Source organism: Cebus imitator, unplaced genomic scaffold (genome assembly GCF_001604975.1).
Source record: "Cebus imitator isolate Cc_AM_T3 unplaced genomic scaffold, Cebus_imitator-1.0 Scaffold642, whole genome shotgun sequence".
NCBI lineage: Eukaryota > Metazoa > Chordata > Mammalia > Primates > Cebidae > Cebus > Cebus imitator.
In genome coordinates, this window is record NW_016107957.1 from 371,000 (window position 1) to 396,629 (window position 25,630).

Sequence of the window (25,630 nt, forward strand, 5' to 3'; positions counted from 1 at the left end):
TCTATTTTCTCTAAATAATGCTTGCAAACTAGAAAATTCAATTTTTAGTTTGTCTCTATCTTGTAGAAATTCTATGTAGTTATAGACACACTCAAACACTTTCAACATTGTCTGGAGATCTTTGCAGTGAGATGCAAAATTCATACTGACATTTTCAGTCTTTGGAGCTGCCACAGGCAGCAGTGTTGCCAAGTGTTTGGCTCCCTGTGATAAGGGTTGCCTTTTCCCCTGACTGCTCTCAGTTTCCTCACCACTTCCGGTCTCCTCTAACAGTCTGCGTGCCATCTTTCCAGTTTTTCTTGGCAGTTACATCACTGCTCTTCACCTGCTGTCTGATGCCAAGGCCATTCTGGAATGTTTGAGGTTTCTGTTCTGACAGCATGCCACTTCTAGGTACCAATTTGTGTGTCGGTGAGCTTATGCTGCATAAGAAACTGCTACCCATTTTAGTGGCTTCAAACACAATGATGTATTATTTCTCACAATCCTGTTGATTGGCTGAGCAGTCTTCTATTGGGCTCTCCTGGCCCCCTTCACGTTCAGTCTTTTGGTGGGTTAGCTGGGGGCTGTGCTCAGCCTCGAGTACTGCTCAGCTAGGCATCATCTTCCTGCAGCCTAGTCCAGGATTCATCCTTTAGTGGAATGAAGGTACCCAATAGCAAGCCCTTTTGCACAAATGCTTTTCAAACCTCTACTTGTATCATATTTCGTAATGTCTCAATAGTCAAAGCAAATCTCCGTCTCATGGCCACACTCAAACTCAAGGAGTTGGGAGATGGTCTGTACCTCTTGATCAGAGAAGGTGCAAAGAATGCGTAGTAAGAAAATTTTTATGTTTATTTTGTTATTATTATTATTTTGAGACAGGGTCATGCTGTCATCCAGGCTAGAGTGCAGTGGTGTGATCTTTGCTCACTGCAACCTCTGCTTCCCAGGTTCAAGTGATCTTCCATCCTTAGCCTCCCAAGTAGCTGGGACTACAGATGTGCACTACCATGTCTGGCTAATTTTTCTGTCTTTGTAGAGATGGGGTTTTGCCCTGTTGCCTAGGCTGGTCTTGAACTCCTGAGTGCAACTGATTCACCCACCCTGGCCTCCCAAGCCAGGATTACAGGTGTGAACCACCGCGCCTCGCCAGAAAAACATTTTTGCACCCTTTCACAGTGAGTATGTACAAATTCAAGGGGAAAGAATGGGGACACTTAGGAGGTCAGATCAGGAATGTGGGATGAGAACAGATGCTCACCACATCATGGAAATAATGTAATGAGTTGATGCTTTCATGGTTCAGATACTATCTGGTACTACAGTACTAAAATTAGGCCAGGCGCAGTGGTACACATCTGTAATTGCAGCACTTGGGGAAGTTGAGGTGGAGGGAATAACTTGTGCTCAGGAGTTTGAGACCAGCCTAGGCAACATGGTGAAACCACGTCTCTACAAAAAATACAAAAATTAGCCTGTAGTCCCAGCTACTCAGGAGGCTGAGGTGGGAGGACTGCTTGAGCACGGGAGGTCAAGGCTGCTGTGAGCCGAGATGGCACCACTGCACTCCAGCCTGGGCAATAGAGTGAGATCCTGCCTCAAAAACAAAAATAAAATAGTAAAATTGGCCTGGCACGGTGGCTCATGCCTATAATCTCAGCACTTTGGGAGGCTGAAGTGGGTGTATCACTTGAGGTCAAGAGTTCGAGACCAACCTGGCCAGCATAATGAAACCCTAACTCTAATAACAATGCCAAACATTTACTGGGTGTGGTGACACATGCCTGTTGTTTCAGCTACTCAGGAGGCTGAGGCATTGCTTAAACACAGGAGGCAGAGGGTGCAGTGAGCCACGATTGTGCCACTGTACTCCAGCCTGGGCAATAGAGTGAGACCCTATCTCAAACAGTAATAATAATAGTGACAATATAGTAAAATTAATAGCTGTCATTTATCGAAGTCTCAATATATGCTACCCTCATGAAAATGCTTTATACGTGTTAGGATTTTCTTGCTATAACTGGAAAAGGCAATTACCTAAGAGTTTTTTTCACTTTGCTAATAACATTCTCTTTTTTGTTTTTCTCCTGCCTCAGCCCCCCGAGTTGCTGGGACTACAGGCATACACCACCATGCCCAGTGAATTTTTGTGTTTTTAGCAGAGATGGGTTTTCACCATGTTGGCTAGGCTAGTCTCGAACTCCTGACCTCAGGCGATCCACTCCCCTTGGCCTCCCCATAGTGCTGGGATTACAGGCATGAGCCACTGCACCCAGCCTTAATAACACTTTTTAATATTATTTATATGTTAATACAATGAGCTTCTCTCTTCTCATCTTTGCAATGAAGGCACTGTGCAAGATCATCATTACAGGCCTTTTCTGCTCTCACTTTCTTGGATTTTACTTAACATGGTTGTTGGGTTGATTAGGAAGGAGCACAGTAAGTAGACTTTATCTGCCTGACTTCCACACCCGTGGAGAAATTAGAAAGAAAAGCAGTCAGAGGCCAAAGGGTCTCATTAGTGACTGGTAAAGATAAGGTTGGAAGATGTGGCTTAACATCTGGGAGACTGTGCTTTCTGATCTTGAAGCCAGAATTGGCTGGATTTACCCTCCCTGGCCAGAGCTGATTTCACGCACCCCAACCAGGGGTAGTGCAGAGAGAACACAGGTTCTCTGGTAAACCCACTTTCAGGAAAAAGAAAGAAGAAGCTGGGCTACTGCAGACAGGTTCTTCTTTTAGATTCACCGATTACAGAAGCACCTCCATGCCCTTCGCAGGAGGAGGTGGAGGGAGATACCAGAGAAGGGAGGACACAGAGCAGGGGAGAATATTGCTCTTTAACAACACCAGCCCCTCCTAACCTAGTACCTCCCCACACTAGCGCCTCCCACCCTCACTCCCCCAACAACTTCAATGCAGGATTGCGTGGAAAGGGCATGACTGCAGAACCCGGACAGATGTGAGTTTCAATCCCAGACTTCTCCCTGACTCGCTGGGTGAACTTAACTTTTCTGAGACCTAGTTAATAGTAAATTAAAAATTATGTTACCCTCCTCCCAAGGTTATTGTGAGGCTTGGTAGTGGATTTGATATCAGTTCTCCAGCACAGTGACTGGTGTGGGGTGCACAGTCTGTCACTGACATCGGTTTTCTCTTCCTTGCTTTACGGAGCAGGCTTGACTCTAGAGCGCTGCAGACTCACTTATAAGCTTACTATTATTAAATGTTTCCTTCTCGACTGTCTTTGTTGCCGCTATCTGTAAAGGGAGTGAGAAGACATCAGTGGTGGTAAGTGGAAATAACTGAGGAAGGGTTTGATATTTTTACTCCCAGGAAAGAAAAACATTAGAAATCAAATAAAACTGTATCACCACATGGTTCAAAGATGTTAATAATGGCCATCTGAGTCATCAATACATTGTGTCCAGTGCCCTCCTTTTTAAAAAGCAAGGAAGCGTGTCCATGCGTTTTAGAAGACGATTTCCAACAACAATAAGTAGATGACTTTGACATTTGAAGGGAGAAACCGCAGTTATTGTAAAGGTTACTTACATAGAAAAACCTCATGCGTTGATGATGTTGGATAACTCAGATATTTCTATACCTCATGTAAAAGATATCAACCATATATAAGAATATTTTTCCTGGGAGAATTTAACGGGAGTAACCAGGCAATGAGATTAGAATAAGTGGCTCGAAGGACACTGTTTATGAGAAAGGGAAATAGATAAAGGAATGCAAAAATTCGGTGAGCTTTTCCTTAACTGGTGTTATAAGTTGGAAAAGAAAATATCATTGATGATTCTGGAAACTCCATGGATTTCTCCTTTTAAAAGATACTTCATGGAATTGTTACAAAATATAAAGGAATTACTTAAAGGCATATATGGTTTCCTACTGGACTCAAAATCTATTCCCTATCATTTTTTAAACATAGATTTTGCCTGTATTTTCCAGGCAAAATTTTGCTTCACATTCTAGGGTCAAAGGGAAATCAGACTGAAGATTACAACAACTGTTTTGGTTTGTAAATACTAGTAGAGATACAAGTAGAAAAACTTGCACAGATGACTTGAGCCTTGAGCCTTGAGCCTTGACCCTTGCATGCTCCTGTGTTGACTTTCTCTCTTAGAAAGCTCATCTCCTGTCCGTTCCTGTTGCGGCTTCTATGCACCTGACTGTAAAATTTACATCTCCAAGTATCTGTGCTCTGTTATTTTAGAGTGTTAATGGTTTTCTGGATTTTTGGAAAGTTGTGGTGACTTACTCCCTATTTTTAAAGCTGTAACAACTGAAGTGTTGCAATGTTGGGGAAATTCTGATATGAAGAAATTTGTGTGGGAAAGAAAGTAGTGATTCTAATGGTGACAATATTTCCATGTGTTAATCCAGATCTGAGTAATTAGATGCTAATAATTGTTCCTAATAGAAAATCTCAGTTAGGCAATCAGTTTCCTATTAGATTAAAGATTTTAAAAGAAACCTTCTTGTGGGGAGTTTAGGAAAAAGAAGCTAGTGTAGCTTTGTGGATTACAGATGGACTCTCAAGTCACACTTTTGGGATTTATATGCCAACTCCGTAACTGTGTGACTTTAAGCAAACTGCTTAAACTCATTAGGCCTCAAACCTGTAGACTGGGGATGATGATAATACCTCATAAAGGATAAATGAGTTAATGCCTGCACATTGCTGAATAGTGCATTTGGCATTTTACAAATGCTTAATACATGTTTGCTATATAGCAGAATGTATGAAACCTACACAGGAGTAGCTGCTTTGATTTCCAGTGCATTTCTACAAAAGCATCCAAAAGCATATTGCTGAAAGGGAAATCCAACTTCCCACTGACGGTTTATCAACTGTGCGTATCAAACTACCTTCTTCTGTTCACACAGTGGCGGAAAATTCTGATTGAGGAAACTGAAAAGTGAATTATGTCAGAGGGCATCAAATGAGTAGAGTGATTGAAAAGTAAAAGACTGTCTCCTCCAGGAATGCTTTGAATAACTCCTACCTGCTTTTTGCATTAGAGCAAAGAGAAAACAAGAGACATTTAAAAATTATTTCTTCTAGCCTCAGACTTTTATAATTACAAACTATTTCAATTAATATTCTTCAAACTTTCCATTTTTGCTTTGAATGAGCCCTAAGGCAGTATTAAATGTGTACTTGCCCAATGCATTTTAAGATACAATACAAACTTTTTTTTTTAATTAACTTTAGAGCAGCAAGAAAATAAGAACTGTTCGTTAGGAACTTTTTAGTTTTAACCTATAATGTTTAGATGTTCAAATGTTTCCTTCTACATTAGTCTGTTTTCATGCTGCTGATAAAGATACCCGAGACTGGGCAATTTACAAAAGAAAGAGGTTTAATGGACTTGCGGTTCCACATGGCTGGGGAGGCCTCACAATCATGGTGGAAGGCAAGGAGGAGCAAGTCACATCTTATGTGGATGGCAGCAGGCAAAGAGAGAATGAAGAGGATGCAAAAGCAGAAACCCCTGATAAAACCATCAGACCTCATGAGACTTACTACTGCAAGAACAGTATGGGGGGAACCACCCCCATGATTCAATTATGAGGGTACAATTCAAGATGAGATTTAGATGGGGACGCAGAGCTAAACCATAGCACCCTCATAGATGTGTCATTTTAAAAATCAAGAATCAGAGCACCAGTTTTATTCAGCTGAGTGAAATTATTATTTGTGAATCTGAATCAACCTGTCAGGGAAAGTGCATTTGTTGTTCTTTAAGGGTTGTGTTACTATGGGTTATGCTAGAAAGGAACTGCTAAGTTACAATGACACTGTACCTGTGGCATTTCCAGGTACCTCTGGTGGCAGGGATGTGTGGGCAGGAGGGACTGGATGAGGTGGTTGAGAAAGGTGTACGGAGGGTGACCCCATTGGGCTGCGCAAGTTGTGATCTCACCACAGATGGGACAAGCTGTCAATCCAACCATGCTCAGCTCACCAGGTCGCATTCCCTGGGGCAGGGTTGCGTCTACCCAGAGAAAAGGACCCTTTCCCAGCTTTCACAAAGATACTGTGTAAGACCTACGCGAAGGCTCATTAAGGTACCTTATAGACCAGTAATGGACCTTCTGATTTGTAATAATCATTTTAATCATACTTATAAAATTGGCATAAAATTAGGACATAGGAGATATGTCATAGAATCTGAAAATCAGAACTTGAGTACTGTGCAGAAGTGCTGTAGTGTATATCTTGGGGGCAGGATCTGTTTTGCTTCTGAAGTAGCTGAATGCCATTTGCAAAGACTCTCTCTTTCTCTCTCTCTCTCTCTCTCTCTCTCTGTTTGTGTGTGTGTACGTGTAGATCTACAAGCTGATCTCCATAATAAGCTTCACAAGGTTTCCCATGTGTCTTGAGCTGCTCTGTATTGCATAGACCCATGTCTGAAATTTCTCACTACTTGTAAAAATACTTTAACATCTTGCTGTGAAACAAGAAAAGGTTGTGTTTCCAGGTTTTGGCAAAATTTGCCTAATGTGTGTATTAGTCTTTTGGGGCTGCCTAATAAAGACTCTCCTTTATGATCAGAGAGATACTATATATTTCATTTATTCCCTTAGAGGCAAGTTGGGAACAATGACTTTCACAGTTGTTCTTTGTAGCATCCAGTGTCTTGGTTATGTGTGATATGGTTTGGCTGTGTCCCCACCAAATCTCGACTTGAATTTTATCTCCCAGAATTCCCAAGTGCTGTGGGAGGAACCCAGCGACAGGTAATTGTGGGGGAGGCTTGGGCTTGGTCTTTCCTGTGCTATTCTGGTGATAGTGAATAAGTCTCATGAAATCTGATGGGTTTATCAGGAGTTTCTGCTTTTGCTTCTTCCTCATATTCTCTTGCTACTGCCATGTAAGAAGTGCCTTTCACATCCCACCATGACTGTGAGACCTCCCCAGCCATATGGAGCTACAAGTCCAATTAAACCTCTTTTTCTTCCCAATCTCGGGCATGTCTTTATCAGCAGTGTGAAAACAGACTTGATACAATGTGGTTGTCACCTCCATTCTTTGGTCTTCTGAGGTAGGTAGAAACCTGCTTTCTGAATTGTTCCTTCCTGATAGGACAGAAAATTTTAAGATTCTATGTGCCAGATATAGTAGGCTCTTCATAGCAGGATCTTGGTCTCAATGATCAGAGCATTTAATTAATAGAATATCGCCATCCTTCCTTGTTCCCTATGAATGCTATCAGAAAATTTATTCATGTACCTGAGGGTACCTCATCATAGGAAGCTCAGTCTTCAAGTTTATTCATACTCTCCTTTGGTCAATGCATGCAACAATTACATTTTTCTATCATAAAATGAAGGGATCAGAATAAACTGTTTCAAACATTCTTGATTCTTTTTCCTTTTGGGCTTCAGAGATTTTTTTTTTATGAGAGTGAGTTTTCAGCTGACTTTCTTATTTAGCCTCCATAGCAGGGAGCCAGAAGGCAGTGCTTATGAAAGCCACCATCTTTTCAGTGTGGGAGAGAGGCCAATAGCTACCCCTTTCCTTCCCTATCAGTGGTTTGCCCATCAAGACTACTCCCAAGCTAGGAATTATTATAAGTTCTCCAGAATTGCCTGATAATTATTAATAAAAAGCTGACATGGGCCAGGTGCAGTGGCTCATGCCAGTAAATCCAGAACTTTGGGAGATTGAGGCAAGCAGATCACCTGAGGTCAGGAGTTTGAGACCAGCTTGGCCAACATGGTAAAACCCCATATCTACTAAAAATACAAAAATTAGCTGGGCATGGTGGTGCACACCTGTAATTCCAGCTACACAGGAGGCTGAGCCAGGAGAATTGCTTGAACCTGGGAGGCAGAGGTTGCAGTGAGCCGAGATTGTGCCACTGCACTCCCACCTGGGTGACAGAGCAAGACTCGACTCCACCTCAAAAAAAAAAAAAAAAAAGTGACATGATAGGTATCTATGGAATGGGTCACAAATTTGGGTATGCATTATAATCACCTGGAGATCATGCTAGACCTACCGAATCAGAAACTTTAGGTGACCAGGCATCTGTAATCTTTGAAGCTCTTCAGATGATTCTGTCATCTCCTGCAGACTGAGGACCACTGAGCTGCCATCATCTCTTTGTTCCTTTGTTTTCTCTTACACAAAACTTTATTGCTTAATGAAAAAAGACTTAAGCAATTCCCGTTTCCTTCCCTGTTGGTCCTAGTTTTCAGGACAGATTATATGCAAGCCTGAAAAGAAAACTAGAAAGCAGAAGCAGATTTTTGGTAGTTGGTTGTAAATTTCCTTTTAAATTCTTCACCTCCATGCAAATCAAAGTAGGACTTATTTTTAGCAACTTGATGAATACAATTTACCAAAGTTTATTACATTATCTTTTATTATAATTAGACAGGAAGGTCTGTAGAATTGTCTGAATTTTCTTTCTCATTTACCGTAGTTCTCTTTCTAGGAACTCATAGTACAGAATCAGGCTACAGGATATATAGGTTATTTTGATGCTCTATTTGTGCCCACTTCTATATTTTTGTATAACTTCAGCAGTGTATACACTTTTAACCTTTTTGGAGACATTCTTAGGAATAGCAGCCTCTTAGTGGGCTTTCTGTTGTAGTTTTCCTAATATTTGCTCCCTGGCGACCAGGAGACCTATGTCAGTGGAGGCAACTCATCTGAGGCTGAGCTGAGCCAGGAAAGGTGGGCAGGAAGGCAAGGTGAAGGCCCCCTTCCCTCCTTCTTGACCACATCTCAAGAGAGAATATTTATGTCTCCCATACCCTTTTTTTTCCTCTTAATAGCACATTATGGACTTGCACCTATGGACATGAGCTTGAGCCCTCACCTGATTTATAATTTATCTATGACTTTATGGTTGTTTGATCTTGAGAAGGAATGACAGTCCCTGAACTTTTCAAAGACCATTTTCTATATGGCTGAATTGTACTGGACTCTTTGTAGTATGATGATATGATGTCCCTTAATAGCTTTTTCATGGCTCTAGGAGAGCAATACAGAGCACAGGACCTGTCTAGAACAAGCAGGATGCCTACAAATGATCCCTAGCGTCCCAGGGTGTTGCACAGTCCCTTATCTACCCATTTCCATCGGTTGAAGTGCCTCCTAAGACCAAAATGTAAGGAAGGAAGGCATCTCTCACCTCTTCTTGCCTTGTTCATCAAAATGTTTCCATTCCATCTCATCCAGTTGTTGCATGGTAGACTATATTTGGATACTAACTTAAGCAGATGGGTACAGCTCAACTCTATGCAAGCTAGCTAATGCGCTTTCCCCAGGTAGCGTAAAATGTTAACTTGATTGCAATGCATAGACTCAAAGAAAATGATAATTAACATTTTGATGTGTATTATTCAAGCTTCTGTTTTAGAATGCTGCAAATTCTCTCTTCTCCATACCTACTTTTTCTGCCTAACAGAGTATATATGCTTTTCATTCCATCAGATAGCCTTCTAAACTCTGTGACTTATGTAGAAGCCAGGACCTCATTATTGTGCATTTAACTTATTTCTGAATTTCTGTAAAAACAAGGTGGTGATGAAAATACTTAGAGCAATGAGTTTCATATGCCTTTCCATTATATCTTTAGAATAAATGCACATAGATCAAAACAAATGCACAATTGAAAAGCTTTTGATACATATTACTAAACTGTCTTCCAGAAAGATTCTATCAATTACCAATTTTTAAAATAATTAATATACTTCATTTGCAAAATGATTAAGTTGCAAAAACAAAGGCACCACAGGAATTTTAAATTAGACTTTTTTTTAATCTAGAAAAAAATTTAATGTAATTGCTTAGTTCAGCAAAAGCTGAGAGAGGTCTCAGAACCCTGAACAACAGTATTGACTATTTTATTTTATTTTATTTATGTTTTTAAGTTCCAGGGTACATGTGCAGGATGTGCGGCTTTGTTACACAGGTAAACGTGTGCCACTTTGGTTTGCTGCATAGATCAACCTAGGTATTAAGCCCAGCATGCATCAGCTCTTTCCCCTAATGCTCTCCCCTCCACTGCCCTCCCCCAAGGCCTCAGTGTGCATTATTCCCTTCCCTGTGTCCCTGTGTTCTCTTGTTTAGGGAACATGCAGTGTTTGGCTTTCTGTTCATGGTTAGTTTGCTGAGGATAATGGCTTCCACCTTCATCCATGTCTCTGCATAGAACATGATCTCATTCCTCTTTATGCCTATACAGTATTCCATGGTGTATATGTACCACATTTTCTTTATCCAGTCTATCGTTGATGGGCATTTGGGTTCGTTCCATGTCTTTGCTATTGTAAAGAGTGCTGCAGTGAACATACATATGCATGTATCTTTATAATAGAATGATTTTTACTGTTTGGGTATATACCCAGTAATGGGATTGCTGGCTCAGATTATATTTCCAGTTCTGCATCTTTGAGGAATCTCCACGCTGTCTTCCACAATGGTTGAATTAATTTACATTCCCACCAACAGTATAAAAGCATTCCTATTTCTCCACCACCTCACCAGCATCTGCTGTTTCCCAACATTTTAATAATCGCCATTCTGATTGGCATGAGATGGAATTATTAGTATTTTTTGAGAGTTCCCGGAATCCTTACCCATTTGAAAAATTATTGTTTTTAAAAAGTTCCTGGCTGGGCACAGTGGCTCACACCTGTAATCCTAGCACTTTGGGAAGCCGAGGTGGGTAGACCGCCCCGAGCTCAGGAGTTTGAGACCAGCCTGGGCAACATGGTGAAACCCCGTCTTTACTAGAAATACAAAAAAAATTAGCCGGGTGTGGCAGCATGCACCTGTAATTCCAGCTTCTCAGGAGGCTGCGCCAGGAGAATGCTTGAATTCGGGAGGTGCAGGTTGCATTCGGGAGGAGAATGCTTGCATTCGGGAGCTGAGATTGCACCACTGCACTCCAGCCTGGGTGACAGAGCCAGACTCCATCTCAAAAAACAACAGCAACCAAAAAATTTCCTGCTAATTTTATGGGGAAAAATATTCTCCGCAGTTTAATTTGCATTTCCTTGTTTAATACAGAAGTCTTTTGTGACTATATTATAAAAATATAAGTTTATTTAGTGCATTGGTTAAGTGGTGCTGTTCTGAAGCCTGAGTGTTCACTTACTGGTGACCTCGTGTAAATTCCTTGATCTCCCTATGCTCACACCAACTCTGATAATGGCAGTACCTTCTCACAGAATCTGTGTGAAAACTAAAGAGCATATCATATGAAAGATGCATAGACAATATCGGGCATATATAACATGCATTTATGTTCTCTGTCATTTATATCTTCTCTGAATTGCCCTTTCACTGTCTGGGTAAGTAGATTTTTTGGTAGCTTAGAAATACATATATTTTGTATCTTAACCCCTTATCTGTCATATATTATAATTTCTCCCCAGTTGGTGGTTTGTCTTTCAATTTTGTTAAAATGAGTAAACAGTTGAATATCAAGAAATCCAGACCAGGTGAAGGCATAGTTTTGGTCCAGCCTGGATCTTTTTTCTGCCCGTCAACCATACTGTTAGGAGAATCACCTTCCCCATATTGAGAAGGTCTGGTATTGATTATAGCCACCAGATATCAGAAATGGCACTTTAAGCAGCTTACATTGTTATATTAAAAATGACCATCATAGAATAAAACTTCTGCTTAATTTATGTGAATAATGATCATGGTAGATGAGAGGCCATGGTTAATGTTTCACCATTTTCCATTTATCACCAATTCCAACTGTCAGCATTCCTTTAGTGGTGATATAAAATTAATTACTTCAACTTGAAAGAAGCTTTTAATTTGAGACCAAGAACCCTGATACATTGTGTAACCATTATGTGTTACCACTATTCCCCTGTTTGCTGCAAATTATGTAGGAGAAAAGGAATCTTTCTCGTCATGAAGTCTCATGTATAAAGGCAAGATGTTCCCTATATTAGCATATATACATGCTACTAAAAATGAAAGTTTTTTACTTCATTGGAAAAAATATGGACATAGAGACTATTACTTTGCTTTACTAAGCAGAGGAATTACCAAAACCATCCTTGTACAAACATGAAAATTTTGTTTGAGATGCGAACTTGTTTCAAAAAGCTATTAAAAGTGCGCAAACATTGATGCTTACGTGATGGACAAATGGGAGTGTGTTATATTATTGCCATTAGGCCATATATAATTGGAATTTTCCATATAAAAGCATTCTAAAAACCAGTGTTATTAACGATGCTTATCATTAGGGAATGTTATTGAGAAGAGGAGTAAGGAAACTTCAACTTCTAAATTTTACATTTAGATTTCTGTCTTTATGTTGCTGTTGTCATTTTACTTCAAGCGTGTTTTATTTTTACAACATCTTTAAGAGAAAAAAATTTAAATCATGATTTGCATGGTAACTATTTTAAGAGTGGTTAGTATGTAGAGGAGGGGCTGCTTACCAGTGTTGAAATAGACACAAAATAGGCAACATTTGGATGTTGGCCCCAAAGCCTTGTAGGTTGTTGTCATTCAAAAATACTTATGCTTGTAAGTCTTTCTTCTTCTTTTTCTTTCTTTTCTGTGTGTGTTTTAATTTGCGATGATTGGAAAACATAAAACAAGAAAAAGATGGTTTTGCAATGCAATCTAAAAGTTTAAATTGCTGATTGAGTTCTGGACGGCTGTGATGGTACTGCAGATGCCTATAGGCCTTCAAATACAAGTTGTTTGGCCATCTTACTTCTTTCCTTGTAAGCCAATGTCAGAACAGTTACCTCCTTTAATGCACTTATTGGAATAAAAAATTGGGAGTGCTGAGAAACACGTTTCCGTTTCAGTCCCCTGAAGGCAAGTATAACCCTCAATAGAGTTTAACTTCATTGTCTCTGCTTGCAGGCAAAATGAAAGACCGGCTAGCAGAACTTCTGGACTTGTCCAAGCAGTATGACCAGCAGTTCCCAGACGGGGACGATGAGTTTGACTCGCCCCACGAGGACATCGTGTTCGAGACGGACCACATCCTGGAGTCCCTCTACCGAGACATCCAGGACATCCAGTATGAAAACCAGCTGCTGGTGGCCGACGTGAAGCGGCTGGGAAAGCAGAACGCCCGCTTCCTCACGTCCATGCGGCGCCTCAGCAGCATCAAGCGCGACACCAACTCCATCGCCAAGGCCATCAAGGCCCGGGGCGAGGTCATCCACCGCAAGCTGCGCGCCATGAAGGAGCTGAGCGAGGCGGCCGAGGCCCAGCACGGCCCGCACTCGGCGGCGGCGCGCATCTCGCGGGCGCAGTACAACGCGCTCACCCTCACCTTCCAGCGCGCCATGCACGACTACAACGAGGCCGAGATGAAGCAGCGCGACAACTGCAAGATCCGCATCCAGCGCCAGCTGGAGATCATGGGCAAGGACGTCTCGGGCGACCAGATCGAGGACATGTTCGAGCAGGGCAAGTGGGACGTGTTCTCCGGGAACCTGCTGGCCGACGTGAAGGGCGCGCGGGCCGCCCTCAGCGAGATCGAGAGCCGCCACCGCGAGCTGCTGCGCCTGGAGAGCCGCATCCGCGACGTGCACGAGCTCTTCCTGCAGATGGCGGTGCTGGTGGAGAAGCAGGCCGACACCCTGAACGTCATCGAGCTCAACGTGCAGAAGACGGTGGACTACACCGGCCAGGCCAAGGCGCAGGTGCGCAAGGCCGTGCAGTACAAGAAGAAGAACCCCTGCCGGACCATCTGCTGTTTCTGCTGTCCCTGCCTCAAGTAGCAGGCCGACCCGGGCCGCCGCCCATCCCAGACCCTGGAGCGCGCTGGGAAGGACGCACCAACAGTTGCCCCAACTCTTAACGGAACTCAGTCTTTAGAGAAGAATTGCGAGGTTCAAGAATTGCAAACCAGCCCCATGCTTGGAAGGATGGTTAGCACACCGTCCGGTGGTTCTTCAGTAAAGACAGATTCCTACAAAGTTGTGCAATGTCATTATATGTTACCCTTGCACTCTTACCCTCTTGATGGAAGCCAAGAAAAGAACTGACGTTGTATCTGACTATAGGGTAAATGTCTGAGGCCTGCCTCCTAATAAAGACTCAAGGAGGAAGTCAGTTGTGCGTCTGCGAATAGAATGGACTCATGATGGAAACTTCAGTTCATTTACCTTGTACGGAAAATTCCCTGGTTCTGTTCCATTTTGAGCAAAATTGGCCTTGGGAAAAAACATGTTCCTTCTTTCCGATTCTTCATCCAGCCTATGCTATGCAATTCCTCCCCAAGGATAGATCTTATTTCTGCTCATTTCCCCTACTTATGAAAATCACACCAAACACTTAGTATTTCCTTATCTCTTTCACTTTTTAAATATCTTTCACCAGGTTATATTTTGGGATTATTTTTCCAAATGTTTTTAAGCACTGAATATCGAACAAGCACTCAAAATGAAGTATCAGTCGTGTTTTATGTATTTTTCACTGATAAAAATTATTTAACATTTATCTTTTTACTTGATTACATATGCACATATATATGTAAATGTAAGATACTAATATTCACAAATGTGTGTATATAATGATCAATTGGTTTAGCTTCTTTTTTGTAAGTATGGTATATAAATTTCAAGAAGAACACTTTCTGGCTCTTGGTATTGATTTGCTTGTTTTGAGTCTGTTTCACTCCAGTTTTCCCCTTTTTAGTCAAAACTTCATATTAAACAACTCTGCATTGGTTATGGTGGTAGACAGGTGTTGAAAGCTGAAAATGTATACAGAGCTAGAGACAACTAACATTATTGGAAATATTGCTTTTGTTTCACTGTGGACCATTCCTTTCATGCATAGAAATGAAGTAATTTAAGTAAAAGAATTTTGTTTTCCAAGCAAGCTTAATAAACGTTACATTATAAATATATTTTTATACATTTGTATTGACCATTTAGTTTACTTTCTTAATTACTGTTAAAATTTTTTTTCTTTTTTCTTTTCTTTTTTTTTTTCCTTTTGAGACAGGGTCTCCCCCTGTCACCCAGGCTGAAGTGCAGCGGCATGATCACGGCTTACTGCAGCCTTAGCCTCTCAGGTTCAAGTGATCCTCCTACCTCGGCCGACAAATAACTGAGACTACAGGTATGTGCCATCATTTCCAGCTAATTTTTGTATTTTCTGTAGAGACAGGATTTGGCATGTTGCCCAGGCTGATCTCAAACTTGTGAGCTCAAGCAACGCCTACCTCGGCCTCCCAAAATGCTGAGATTGCAGGCCTGAACCACTGCTCCAGGCCAGAATTTTTTTCTGCTAGCTACTTGAGACTGCCACATCTCGATGGAACTGAGTGGAGAGAAAAAAGAATGAAAAACTCAAAGAATTCCCACGAGAGTGTCTTGCTTTCCCTCCTGTGGGAGGGAAAATTGGCCTTGGGAAAAATCATGGCCATACTTCAGGAAAATCATAAGGCTTTAGAGATATGGTTTACTCTGCAAACTTTTTAATGCCCTTAAACACATTTACCATGTTTCCTGGCCTTCCTCTGTGTCAACTCTTAATTCTTCCTAATCATTGTTTAGTACATGAGCAAGTTTAGTACTGGTCATATTTCTTAGGTCCTTCAGAAGGTGGAGTTTTAAAAGAAGGAGGAACAGGGGTATATGAATTCTTTAGATCACTGCCTGACCTGCTTGTGACTAGGAAAATCTATCCCCTATGTCCAATTTTAATTTCATGGTTAAATTTGAGAATTGTGGAAACCAAAGCCCGCAAGGCTATTCTCACATTTCTCTCAATTTCTTTCTCAGCTAACTCCAGGGATATGTATCACCTTTGACTTAATTCCCTTTCTCTAAGGGAAAGGGGAAAAAAGTTCACGTAGCTACATTGCAATGCTTTTTATCATAGAGGAGAGACATTGTAAATAGAAATTGCAAGCCAGTTTCTACCAAAAAAGAAGAGCTCATAAATCTGACTTGTTTGAACCCATAAAGCATTTTCTTTGCTTTGAGCCATCATAAAAGTAAGCGAATTTTCAGGCTCTGTATATATTTTAATTCCCCGTATTTTATATTGGAGAGTTTGGTACAAACTGCACATCACTGCACCAAAAGAATGAGTGAACTGTTGCCTATGGAAAAAGAACACTTTTTCTTCCTGCTGTTTGGTAACCATCTCAATGTGACACAGTGGTTGAGAGTGCAGATTCCAGACCCTGTTTCTTAGATTGCAACCTTGACTCTGCCACAAACTAGCTATCTGCCTTAACTTAGTTTCTCTGTGCTTTGGTTTCCTCATCTGCAAAATGGAGATAATAGTACTTACCTCATAGAGCTGTTGTGAAAAGTAATAACTGAATGTGTAAAAGCACTTAGAACAGTGCCTGGCACATGAGAAGTGCTTTGTTCATTATTGTTGTTATTACATAATTTTCTCTTAGACTGAGAGCACTATTAGTGACACAAGTAAATTTATAATTTTTAGGTTCAGAGGAAAAATAAAGGCTTATTTTTTGTTAACAGTCTTAATAAATAATAAAATGAAATAAAGAAGCCAAGACCCCTATCTTCTGTGAATATTAGAGCTTCTTTTTTCTGCAGTGATAAAACTGTTTTCACTATGGCATTTCTATTCCTGTGTATATCCAAACATGTACTGAAGAACAAATGAGATGTTCCACAAAAACAGGTAAGCAGGAAGTAGGTGTTCTCAGTTTGGCAGGTGTTCTTTCCTAATTCTTCCCAAGTTGTGAGTCAGAAGGTCCCAGAAGGAGTTCTGGGAAGTTGTAGAGGCTGGGTCACAGACCTAAGGGGAGGAATCATTCGGCCCACTGCACATCCTGGCCTGTTCACCAAAGTTCTTCCCGGCTGTGACTGCCATGGCAGGCAGTGGGTGAAATGCTGGCTTTTTCCTTAAGAAAGTGTGATCTAGTGCCACCAAGAGATGCTGTAGAGCTGGCTTTACCAATCTGATGATGCTTGCTTGGCAACTCTGAAAGGTGACTTTGGCCAAGAAGACTTTGTGGCAATTCTGCAAATTTCATGCACTAATGTCTTTTAGGGTAGAGAATGAAAGAACAAATCACAAAGAACAATAGATTCTTCAGGGGCTGAAGGTAGGAATCTTTTATAGCTATTTTAGCATACACATTTCAACCAGCCAAATATCAAATTTTATAACTACAACAAACCCACAGATTATAGGTGGTAACAACTCCAGAAATGTCAGAACTAGGAAAGGTACCCATCCAGGATGCATTGGTATCCAGTATAATATGAATTAGAATTTTTAAAATGTCAATCATTCAAACATTTTTGAACTGTGACATCACAGGAATAATGTTATGGCCTTTTCAGGTAACAACTTAGAAAGAGAACAGTGCTGTTTTCATATCAATGCCTTTACGTTTATTTAAAAATTGTCCTAATGCTTTATAGTTAAATGTCATATGCAAATACATTCAGGCTCTAACATATAAAGTTCCTAACTTGACAGGAAACTACTGAAGATTGTGTGCAGCTTAAAAATAATAAAATAGGGTAACTATAGTCTTGATTTGTATGTATAAATTCTACCATTCTATATTCTACCATCAGACATATTTCTACTCCTTTCCTTGAAATATGCAAAGTATCTCCAACTGTAGCATGAAACTCATTCATTTGTAATCAAGATGATAGTTTGAAACATCCAGTTGTAATCAGAGTAACAGTTGACTTACTTTTGATAGCAAAGTTGGAAATCATTGCAATTGATAAATGGGGCTATTGGAAATGGAAAATGAATAGGATCTAGAATGTAACTTCATTATATAAATGTTGAGTGTCTTTATTATCAATGCATTATTAAGAATGGGCAAGATGTCCTTATACACTAGCTTTTGTAAAGTCATGTATCTATTGGTAATAAAGATTTTCTGAACTGATATTCTGAGTGAGACTACAAAGAATGCTTTAAAGCCAGTGATATCTGGACAGGCATGGTGGCTCACCTGTATAATCCCAACACTTTGGGAGACCAAGGCAGGCGTACCACTTGAGCCAAGAGATTGAGACCAGCCTGGCCAACATGGTAAGACCCCTTCTCTATTAAAAATACAAAAATTAGCTGGGGCTGGTGGTACACATCTGTAATCCCAGCTACTCTGGAGACTGAGGCACAAGGATTGCTTGAACCAAGGAGGCAGAGGTTGCAGTGAGCTGAGATTGCACCACTGCACTCCAGCCTGGGCAACAGAGTGAGACCCTGTCTCAGAAAACTAACAAACAACAACAACAAAACCAGTGATATCCTGCAAAATGAGGAGTGAGAGACTAGTTCCCAACACTATATTTTTTAAATTCCTGATGTTTATTTTTAAGGTATATTTTATACTCTATTTGAAACATCCATAGATACCTCTTGGACCTCTTCTATTTTTCTTAATCTATATTTCTACATTTTCATGGTCCTACAGCCAATTCTTTAGACATATCTACCCCTCTGTATCTCAGCATCCCATAATGTTTGATAGAGGGTAAAAATAACAGTGTGTGTGTGTGTGTGTGTGTGTGTGTATATATATATATATACACACACACACACACATAAATATATGTGTATATATATATACACACACACATACACACATATATGTGGCTATATATATACACACACACACACACACACACACACACACACACACACACACACATATATATATATATATATATATATATATATATGGCTACAGAATCTACCATCGTCCCCTAACCCCTGCTCCTCTGTCTACCTTGTCTTGCAAATGGCAGCATCAATCAATTTCAACCTGCCCAGGTCAGTCAATTATCCTCTCTTGCTTCCATTACAGCTTCTAGTTGGTCTCTGGCCTCTAGTTTTGCCTTCTCCAGGCTAATCTCTGTACAATGCTATAGTACAGTCACGGTGCCTTTTTGTTGTTGTCATTATGTTGTTGTTTTTAACTGCAGTATTATATACATAACTTAAATTTACCATCTTAACCATTTGTAAGTATATGGTTTCTGTATTGGTTGGTTCTTACATTGCAATAAAGAACTATCTGAGACTGGGTAGTTTATAAAGAGAAAAGGTTTAATTGACTCACAGTTCTACAGGCTGTACAGAAGGCATGGCTGGGGAGGCGTCAGGAAACTTACAGTCATGACAGGAGTGAAGGGGAAGCAAGCACACCTGCACATGACAACAGGAGAGAGAGAGAGAGAGAGAGAGAGAGAGAGAGACAGAGCGCACAAAGGGAGAAGTGCCACACACTTTTAAACCATCAGATCTTGTGAAAACTCACTCACTCTCACAAGAACAACAAGGGAGAAATCTGCTCCCATAGCCCAATCATCTCCCAGCAGTTCCCTTCCCCAACATTGGGAATTATAATTCAACATGAGATTTGGGTGGGGACAGACAGCCAAACTATATCAGTTCCCATACTGTTAAATACATTCAGATTGCTGCACAGCCAGTCTCCAGGACTCTTTTCATCTTTCAAAACTGAAATCTATACTCAATAAACAAAAGATCCTCACAGCCCCTGGCAACCACATTCTACTTTCTGTAAATTTGACTACTCTAGTTACTTCATAGAAGTAGAATAACATAGTTTGTCCTTTTGTGTCTGGCTTATTTCCCTTAACATTGTCCTCAAGCTTTATCCATGGTTGTAGCATGTGTCAGATTTTAAAGCTGAATAACATGCCATTGTGTATATAGAGCACATTTTGTTTACCCATTCACCTGTCAAAGGACACGGGTTGCTCCCACCTTTCGGCTGCTGTGAATAGTGCCATCCATCTGCTTAAAACTCTGTAATAACTGCTGATCGCTGTTGGGATGAAATCCCATCTCGTTAGTGAGTTTCTTCAGGGCCCTGCAGGAGCCTGGCCCCACCTACTTTCAGCCTCATCCCTCACACCTTTCACTGCATATTCTCTTCCTCTCTCTCTCTCTCTCTCTCTTTAAGAGACAGGGTCTTGCCCAGACTGAAGTGCAGTGGCACAATTATAGCTCACTGCAGCCTCAAATTCCCAAGTTCAAGTGATCCTCTCACCTCAGCGTCCTGAGTCACTGGGACCACAGGCACAGGACACCACCCTGGCTATTTCAGAGCACCGCACCATTCTCTCAATTACACTGGTGTGTAAGAGCTCCATGAAGTGCATACTTAAGGACTGTGTCACCCCATCTTAACGGTTCTATGTGTGCTTCTGCTGCTAGACTGCTTTTTTTATTTTTGAGGACAACCAATAGCATCTTACTTGTTATGGGATCTCAGCACTTTGCATAGTGTCTTTTACAGCTGTTTGGGTATTTGTGTTGTACATGCAGAAATAGAGATATTCAGAATTTGTTTTTTGCTATGACTTTTTGTATACCTTTTTGAAGATGCATATTTTACTGCATAAAGCAAGGTATCTAGTCTCTCCTTCCAGAGGATCTGTGTCAAGGTGCTGAGGCCAGGATGGGGTGGGGGGGGGCAGTGTCCCGAGAACATGGGTAGGACTTGGTGAGAGGAGGGGACATGGGACTGGAGAAAGACTGCTTGGGAAGAAGCAGGTCATGCAGAAGAACGGTCAGTCTGAAAAGCTGAGTGGAGAGAGAATGAAGTTCTGGATCACTGGCTCCGAAGCCAGCAGAACTGGGTGCAAACAGAGGCTGGGATTGGATGCTGTGTGGCAGACCCTGGAAGAAATATCTTAGTTGAGGTACAGACTCCAGTTGGATGCAAAGAAAGTTATAAAACTAAATTTTATCTGGAAGTGATTTTCTTTTTATTCTTCCAAGCATGTAAAACAAAGTTTTTAAAAATTTATTTTGGACAAAATGTGTTGGCTTGAGTTTTAGCTGGACATATTTCCCTCTAACATGACACCCAGCAGGGTAATCTGTGCAGAGCACTTAGCTCCCTGCTCTTAGTCACACAAGGCTGTGTTTCGGGGTGGCGGCTTTGGGCTTCAGTCCTGAAATGCCTTCAGTCACTGAAGTCGCTCTGGTATGAAAATGGCCTGAGATGTCTCAGTCCATTCCTCTGAGTATGTCAGGGTACTCCCCAATCCCCCACTCACACACATCCGAGTGCTTTTGAATCCATAATACTTATTCACTACAAAAATGTGTAATAGCCAGTGGATTGTGCAGAACAGTAACATCAAGGCTCTTCTTTCCCTGCAAGTGTTGAAGACCAAAAGAATGGAGGACCCTAACCCACCCTTGCTTGGAGTTGCAAGTTCTCTCCCTGCTGAAGCCGACCCTGCAGTTTGGTCCTGAAGTGCCACTCAGCCACCAGCAGCTGGTGCCCCAACTCTTTGAAAACATTGATTTGGGCCAGGCACAGTGGCTCAGGCCTGTAATCCCAGCACTTTGGTAGACTGAGGTAGGAGGATCACCTGAGGGCAGGTGTTTGAGACCAGCCTGGCCAACATGATAAAACCCCGACTGTTCTAAAAATACAAAAATTAGCGGGGTGTGGTGGTGCCTGCCTGTAATCCCAGCTACTCAGGAGGCTGAGGCAGGAGAATCCCTTGAACCTGGGAGGTGGAGGTTGTTGCAGTGAGCTGAGATCACACCACTGCACTCCAGCGTGGCCTGGGCAACAGAGTGAGACTCTGTCTCAAACAAAACATAACAAAAACCAAACAACAACAAAAAAACCCACATGATTGTGAACCAAATCAAGCAAAGAATCTCCAGGCGGGTAGTGCCTATAAAAGGAATGTTACCCCCAGATAAAAACAAATTATTTAGACTCTACATGACAGAGGAATTTCTCTTGTGGGTAGGAATGTTTAACTAATTCATTCTTTGGCTCTGCTATGTGGTTTACCCTGGTCATGCACCCTTAGAAGGGCGTAGATGAGGTAACATGGTTTCTCTTCGTAATCTTCACCCACACCTTGTCATCTGGTTTATGGAAGAAACCTGTCAAACAAGAAATGTTACCCAGTGGCAAGATGTCAGGACATGCAGTTACCAGGAGAAAGTAAAGGGCCTGGAAGTTGAAAAACATTGCGTTTTATTAAGGCTGCAACACCTCACGGTGGGTAGCGTCTCCTGTTTTGGCTCCTTGCATTGGCCAGTATCAATATTTGAAGTGACTTTGTAAGTAGTTTTCATTTATAAAAGGAAACCACAGCTTTATGAAAAAACCTTGCATCTCTCTTCTCTGATAAGAGTGTCAGTGCCACATTAAAAATGGCCTGGCACAATGCGCTGCGTGTATGGGAATGGTAAGGAGAAATCCTTTCTTTCTTGCTAAGAGACAAAAAGGCTTAAAATAAATATTCTTGGAAGAAATAATCCAGTGATGTCAATGAGTTTGGGTTATAAAATGAAAAAGAAGAAAGGAAGAAAGAAGGGTGACCTGTTCCTAGATAGAAAGTAAGTCAGGGACAGGTGCAGTGGCTCACGCCTGTAATCCCAGAAGTTTGGGAGGCCGAAGCAGGCAGATCATTTGAGGTCAGGAGTTCAAGACCAGCCTGGCCAATATGGCGAAACTCCTCCAAAAATTAGCTGGGTGTGGTGGTACATGCCTATAATCCCAGCTACTCTGGAGGCTGAGGCAGGAGAATAGCTTGAACCTGGGAGGTGGAGGTTGCAGTGAGCTGAGATTGTGCCACTGCACTCCAGCCTGGGCAACAAGAGTGAAACTCCATCTCAAAAATAAAAAAAATAAAACAAAAAGTCAGGAAGCAAGAGAAATGTGTGCATTCAGAAGGGCAGAACAAGAAGAGAGGGCACGGCTGAGGTAGATTAAAACTTAGAAAGTGGAAGCTGAAAATAACACACAGATTCGCCTGTGAACTAGTTCGGTGTATTTTCATCTGTGTATCAACAAACAAAGAGTAGGTGAAAAACTTGCTTGGCTGATTATATCAACAGCACAACAGTTACAACTAGAAAAGTTAGTACGTTGTTTTTATTTTCCTCTGTGTATGTCCTGTGAGTATAATTTGGTAAAATTACATATTATGATAGTGTATGGCTTAATATTGTTTGGGCTTAAACTCAATATGATAAGTGGGATGAAAATTTAGGAAATTTCTCCTAACAACTAAGGCTGTTTACAGACTTCTAACTCAAAGCCATTGCATTAATCTGCATATTATTTTATTTTTATTTTATTTCTTTTGTAAAAAAAAAAAATTTAAGGCCTGCCCATTATCAGTCTGATAAAATATAAATGCCATTCTTTCCTTTATCTTCTTATTGCATTACTCGTTAAAAGGTAAAACTGGGAGGGAACAAGGCTATTAACTCTTTTTTAGTTTATTTGCTTATTCTGCTTTTGTGTTCAGAAGAAAACTTGAAGAACATATTTTTTTTTCCATTTTCAAAATTGTCACAAAGTCTTAAAAACAAAGTAGCTGCTGTGGTTTATACCTCAAACAAAAACAGAGAAATAGAAACATACGATGAAGCAAGTAAGCAACTGAATTTCTTCTGAAACTTTATTGTAAAACAAACAAACAAACAGAAGGAAACGTTCATGCATTCAAATATATATTAGCAGCTCCTCTGATTTATATGACCAGAGAAAGAGGCTGGGGTTTGCCAACAGCCTGCATACTCTCCGTGAGCTTGGCTGACAGTACTTTCACCCTCCTTGGCTGTACCTGCACACTACACGGCAATAAATCATCAAATGCGCTTAAGGGGAGCAGGGAAATTTACTGCTGCCCAGTGCTTGGTAGCATAAAAACACAGTTACCTCATCCATTTTTCATGGTATTGGGTCATATGTGTGAGCCCACACACTGCCGTGTGAAATGGCCAGGGATTCTTTCCTTAACTCTTTCCTCTCTTTCTAAGAGATCTCATCTACCCTGTGGCTTTGCTACCTTATCCTGATAACTGCCAAACCTTTGTGGAGAGACGGTTGGCCGCTGATGACCCTGGCAGCTCTCTTTAGTTTGGCTGAAAAGGAGCCAACACAGAGCGTCAACATTGCCCAAGATTCCCACACTGTCAGCATGAGTAGGCAACGTCCAAATGGCATCCGAGCTAGACTCATTTTCCTTTGAGGGCAAGACTGCTCTCATCCTCACCTTTGGTAAAAGATTGTTTTTGAGTAGTAGGGGTCAGCTGTTAATGCCTCCAGTTGGGTCCTATCCAAGCATAGTGTTAGTCCATTCTCACACTGCTATCAAGACCTGTCCCTGGTCTGGGTAATTTATAAAGGAAAGAGATTTAATTGACTCACAGTTCCATGTGCCTGCGGAGGCCTGAGGAAACTTACAATCATGGCAGAAGGGGAAGCAAACATGGCCTTCTTCACATGGTGGCAGGAGAGACAAGTGCCAGCAAGGAAATGCCAGACACCTGTGAAACCATCAGATCTCATGAGAACTCACTCATTATCACAAGAACAGCATGGGAGAAACTGCCCCCATGAGTCAATCACTTCCCACCAGGTCCCTCCCGTGACACCTGAGGGTTATGTGGACTATAATTCAAGATGAGATTTAGGTGGGGACACAGCCAAACCATATCACATAGCATGGGATAATCAGAGACTACATGAGCATGATCTATATCCTACTGTCTACTTGACCTCTCTTCTTGAATGTCCCACAGGTTCCTCAAACTCAGTATTCTGTTTTGCCTCCTGTAGGCCTTCTTCATCCTGCCAGTTATCTAGAGGCAAAAACATCAGAATCACTTTCATTCCCACCCTCTCTGTTCATAGCCAAGTGAAACTAAAGAATTATTGCCAATACTAAAAAAATTTAGTATCTGTGGACTACTATATGGCTGATGTCATCTAAAATGCACACCAGATGCCTGAGATGTAAAGACAACTACAATTTGCTGTCTGGAATTTCTAATTGGCCCAAAAAGGAAGTGGTTCATACATCAGAGAATTGTGTTTTGATTCACACTTAAATTTTCAAAATCCATTTTTTTTCACTATCTCCAGTAATGGCTATAAGCAAACAAAATCCTTAATGTTAATGGTTGCTCCTTTAATAAATGTCTGTTGTACAAAGCTGATATTAATTAGTTTTGGTCCTATCTTGCATACATATTTCTTATACATGGTGTCCCAGAATGATTTTTAATAGCTACCTATTTCACTTTCAGAAGTGCTTGTGTATAGGTGATAAAAATTACATTGTCAACCAACATATATATGGTATGTAATCTGGATGTACCATTGTTTGACATTTTCTAAGTCCACTCTGCTCTTGAATCTCTAACCAGTTTAATCTGAGACCCCATCCTAAGTAATTGCAGAAAGACCTTGCCTTTAGTTAGATTGTCACACTCTTTGATATAGAGCAGGTGGGGACAGAGGATGTGGGTTTTCTTCACTGCCAGGTCCCAAGCCCACATTTCTTGCTAGCAAAAAACACAAGGTAAAATAAATATTCATGAAGAAAGAAAAATTTGCCAGGTGCCATGGCTCACACCTGTGATCCTAGCACTTTGGGAAACTGAGGCAGGTGGATCACTTGAGGTCAGGAGTTAGAGACCAGCTTGGCCAACATGGTAAAACCCCATCTCTACTAAAAAATACAAAAATTAGCTGAGTGTGATGGCAGGAGCCTGTAATCCCAGCTATTTGGGAGGCTGAGGCAGAAGAATTGCTTGAACCCAGGAGGTGGATGTTACAGTGAGCTGAGATCACACCACTGCACTACAGCTTGGGCAACAGAGCAAGATTCTGTCTTAAAA

The 25,630-nt window shown here is 41.2% G+C and overlaps 1 protein-coding gene across 1 annotated transcript in view; it reads left to right on the forward strand.

Moving 5' to 3' along the window:
* Positions 1-14,596, forward strand: part of STX11 (syntaxin 11) — a 37,271-nt gene extending 22,675 nt beyond the window's left edge. The window contains exon 2 of the mRNA XM_017517747.2: positions 12,872-14,596. Coding sequence (XP_017373236.1) covers positions 12,877-13,740 — 864 coding nt within the window. The 5' untranslated portion in view covers positions 12,872-12,876 and the 3' untranslated portion in view covers positions 13,741-14,596. The remainder of the gene's footprint in view (positions 1-12,871) is intronic.
* The last annotated feature ends 11,034 nt before the right edge of the window (positions 14,597-25,630 follow it).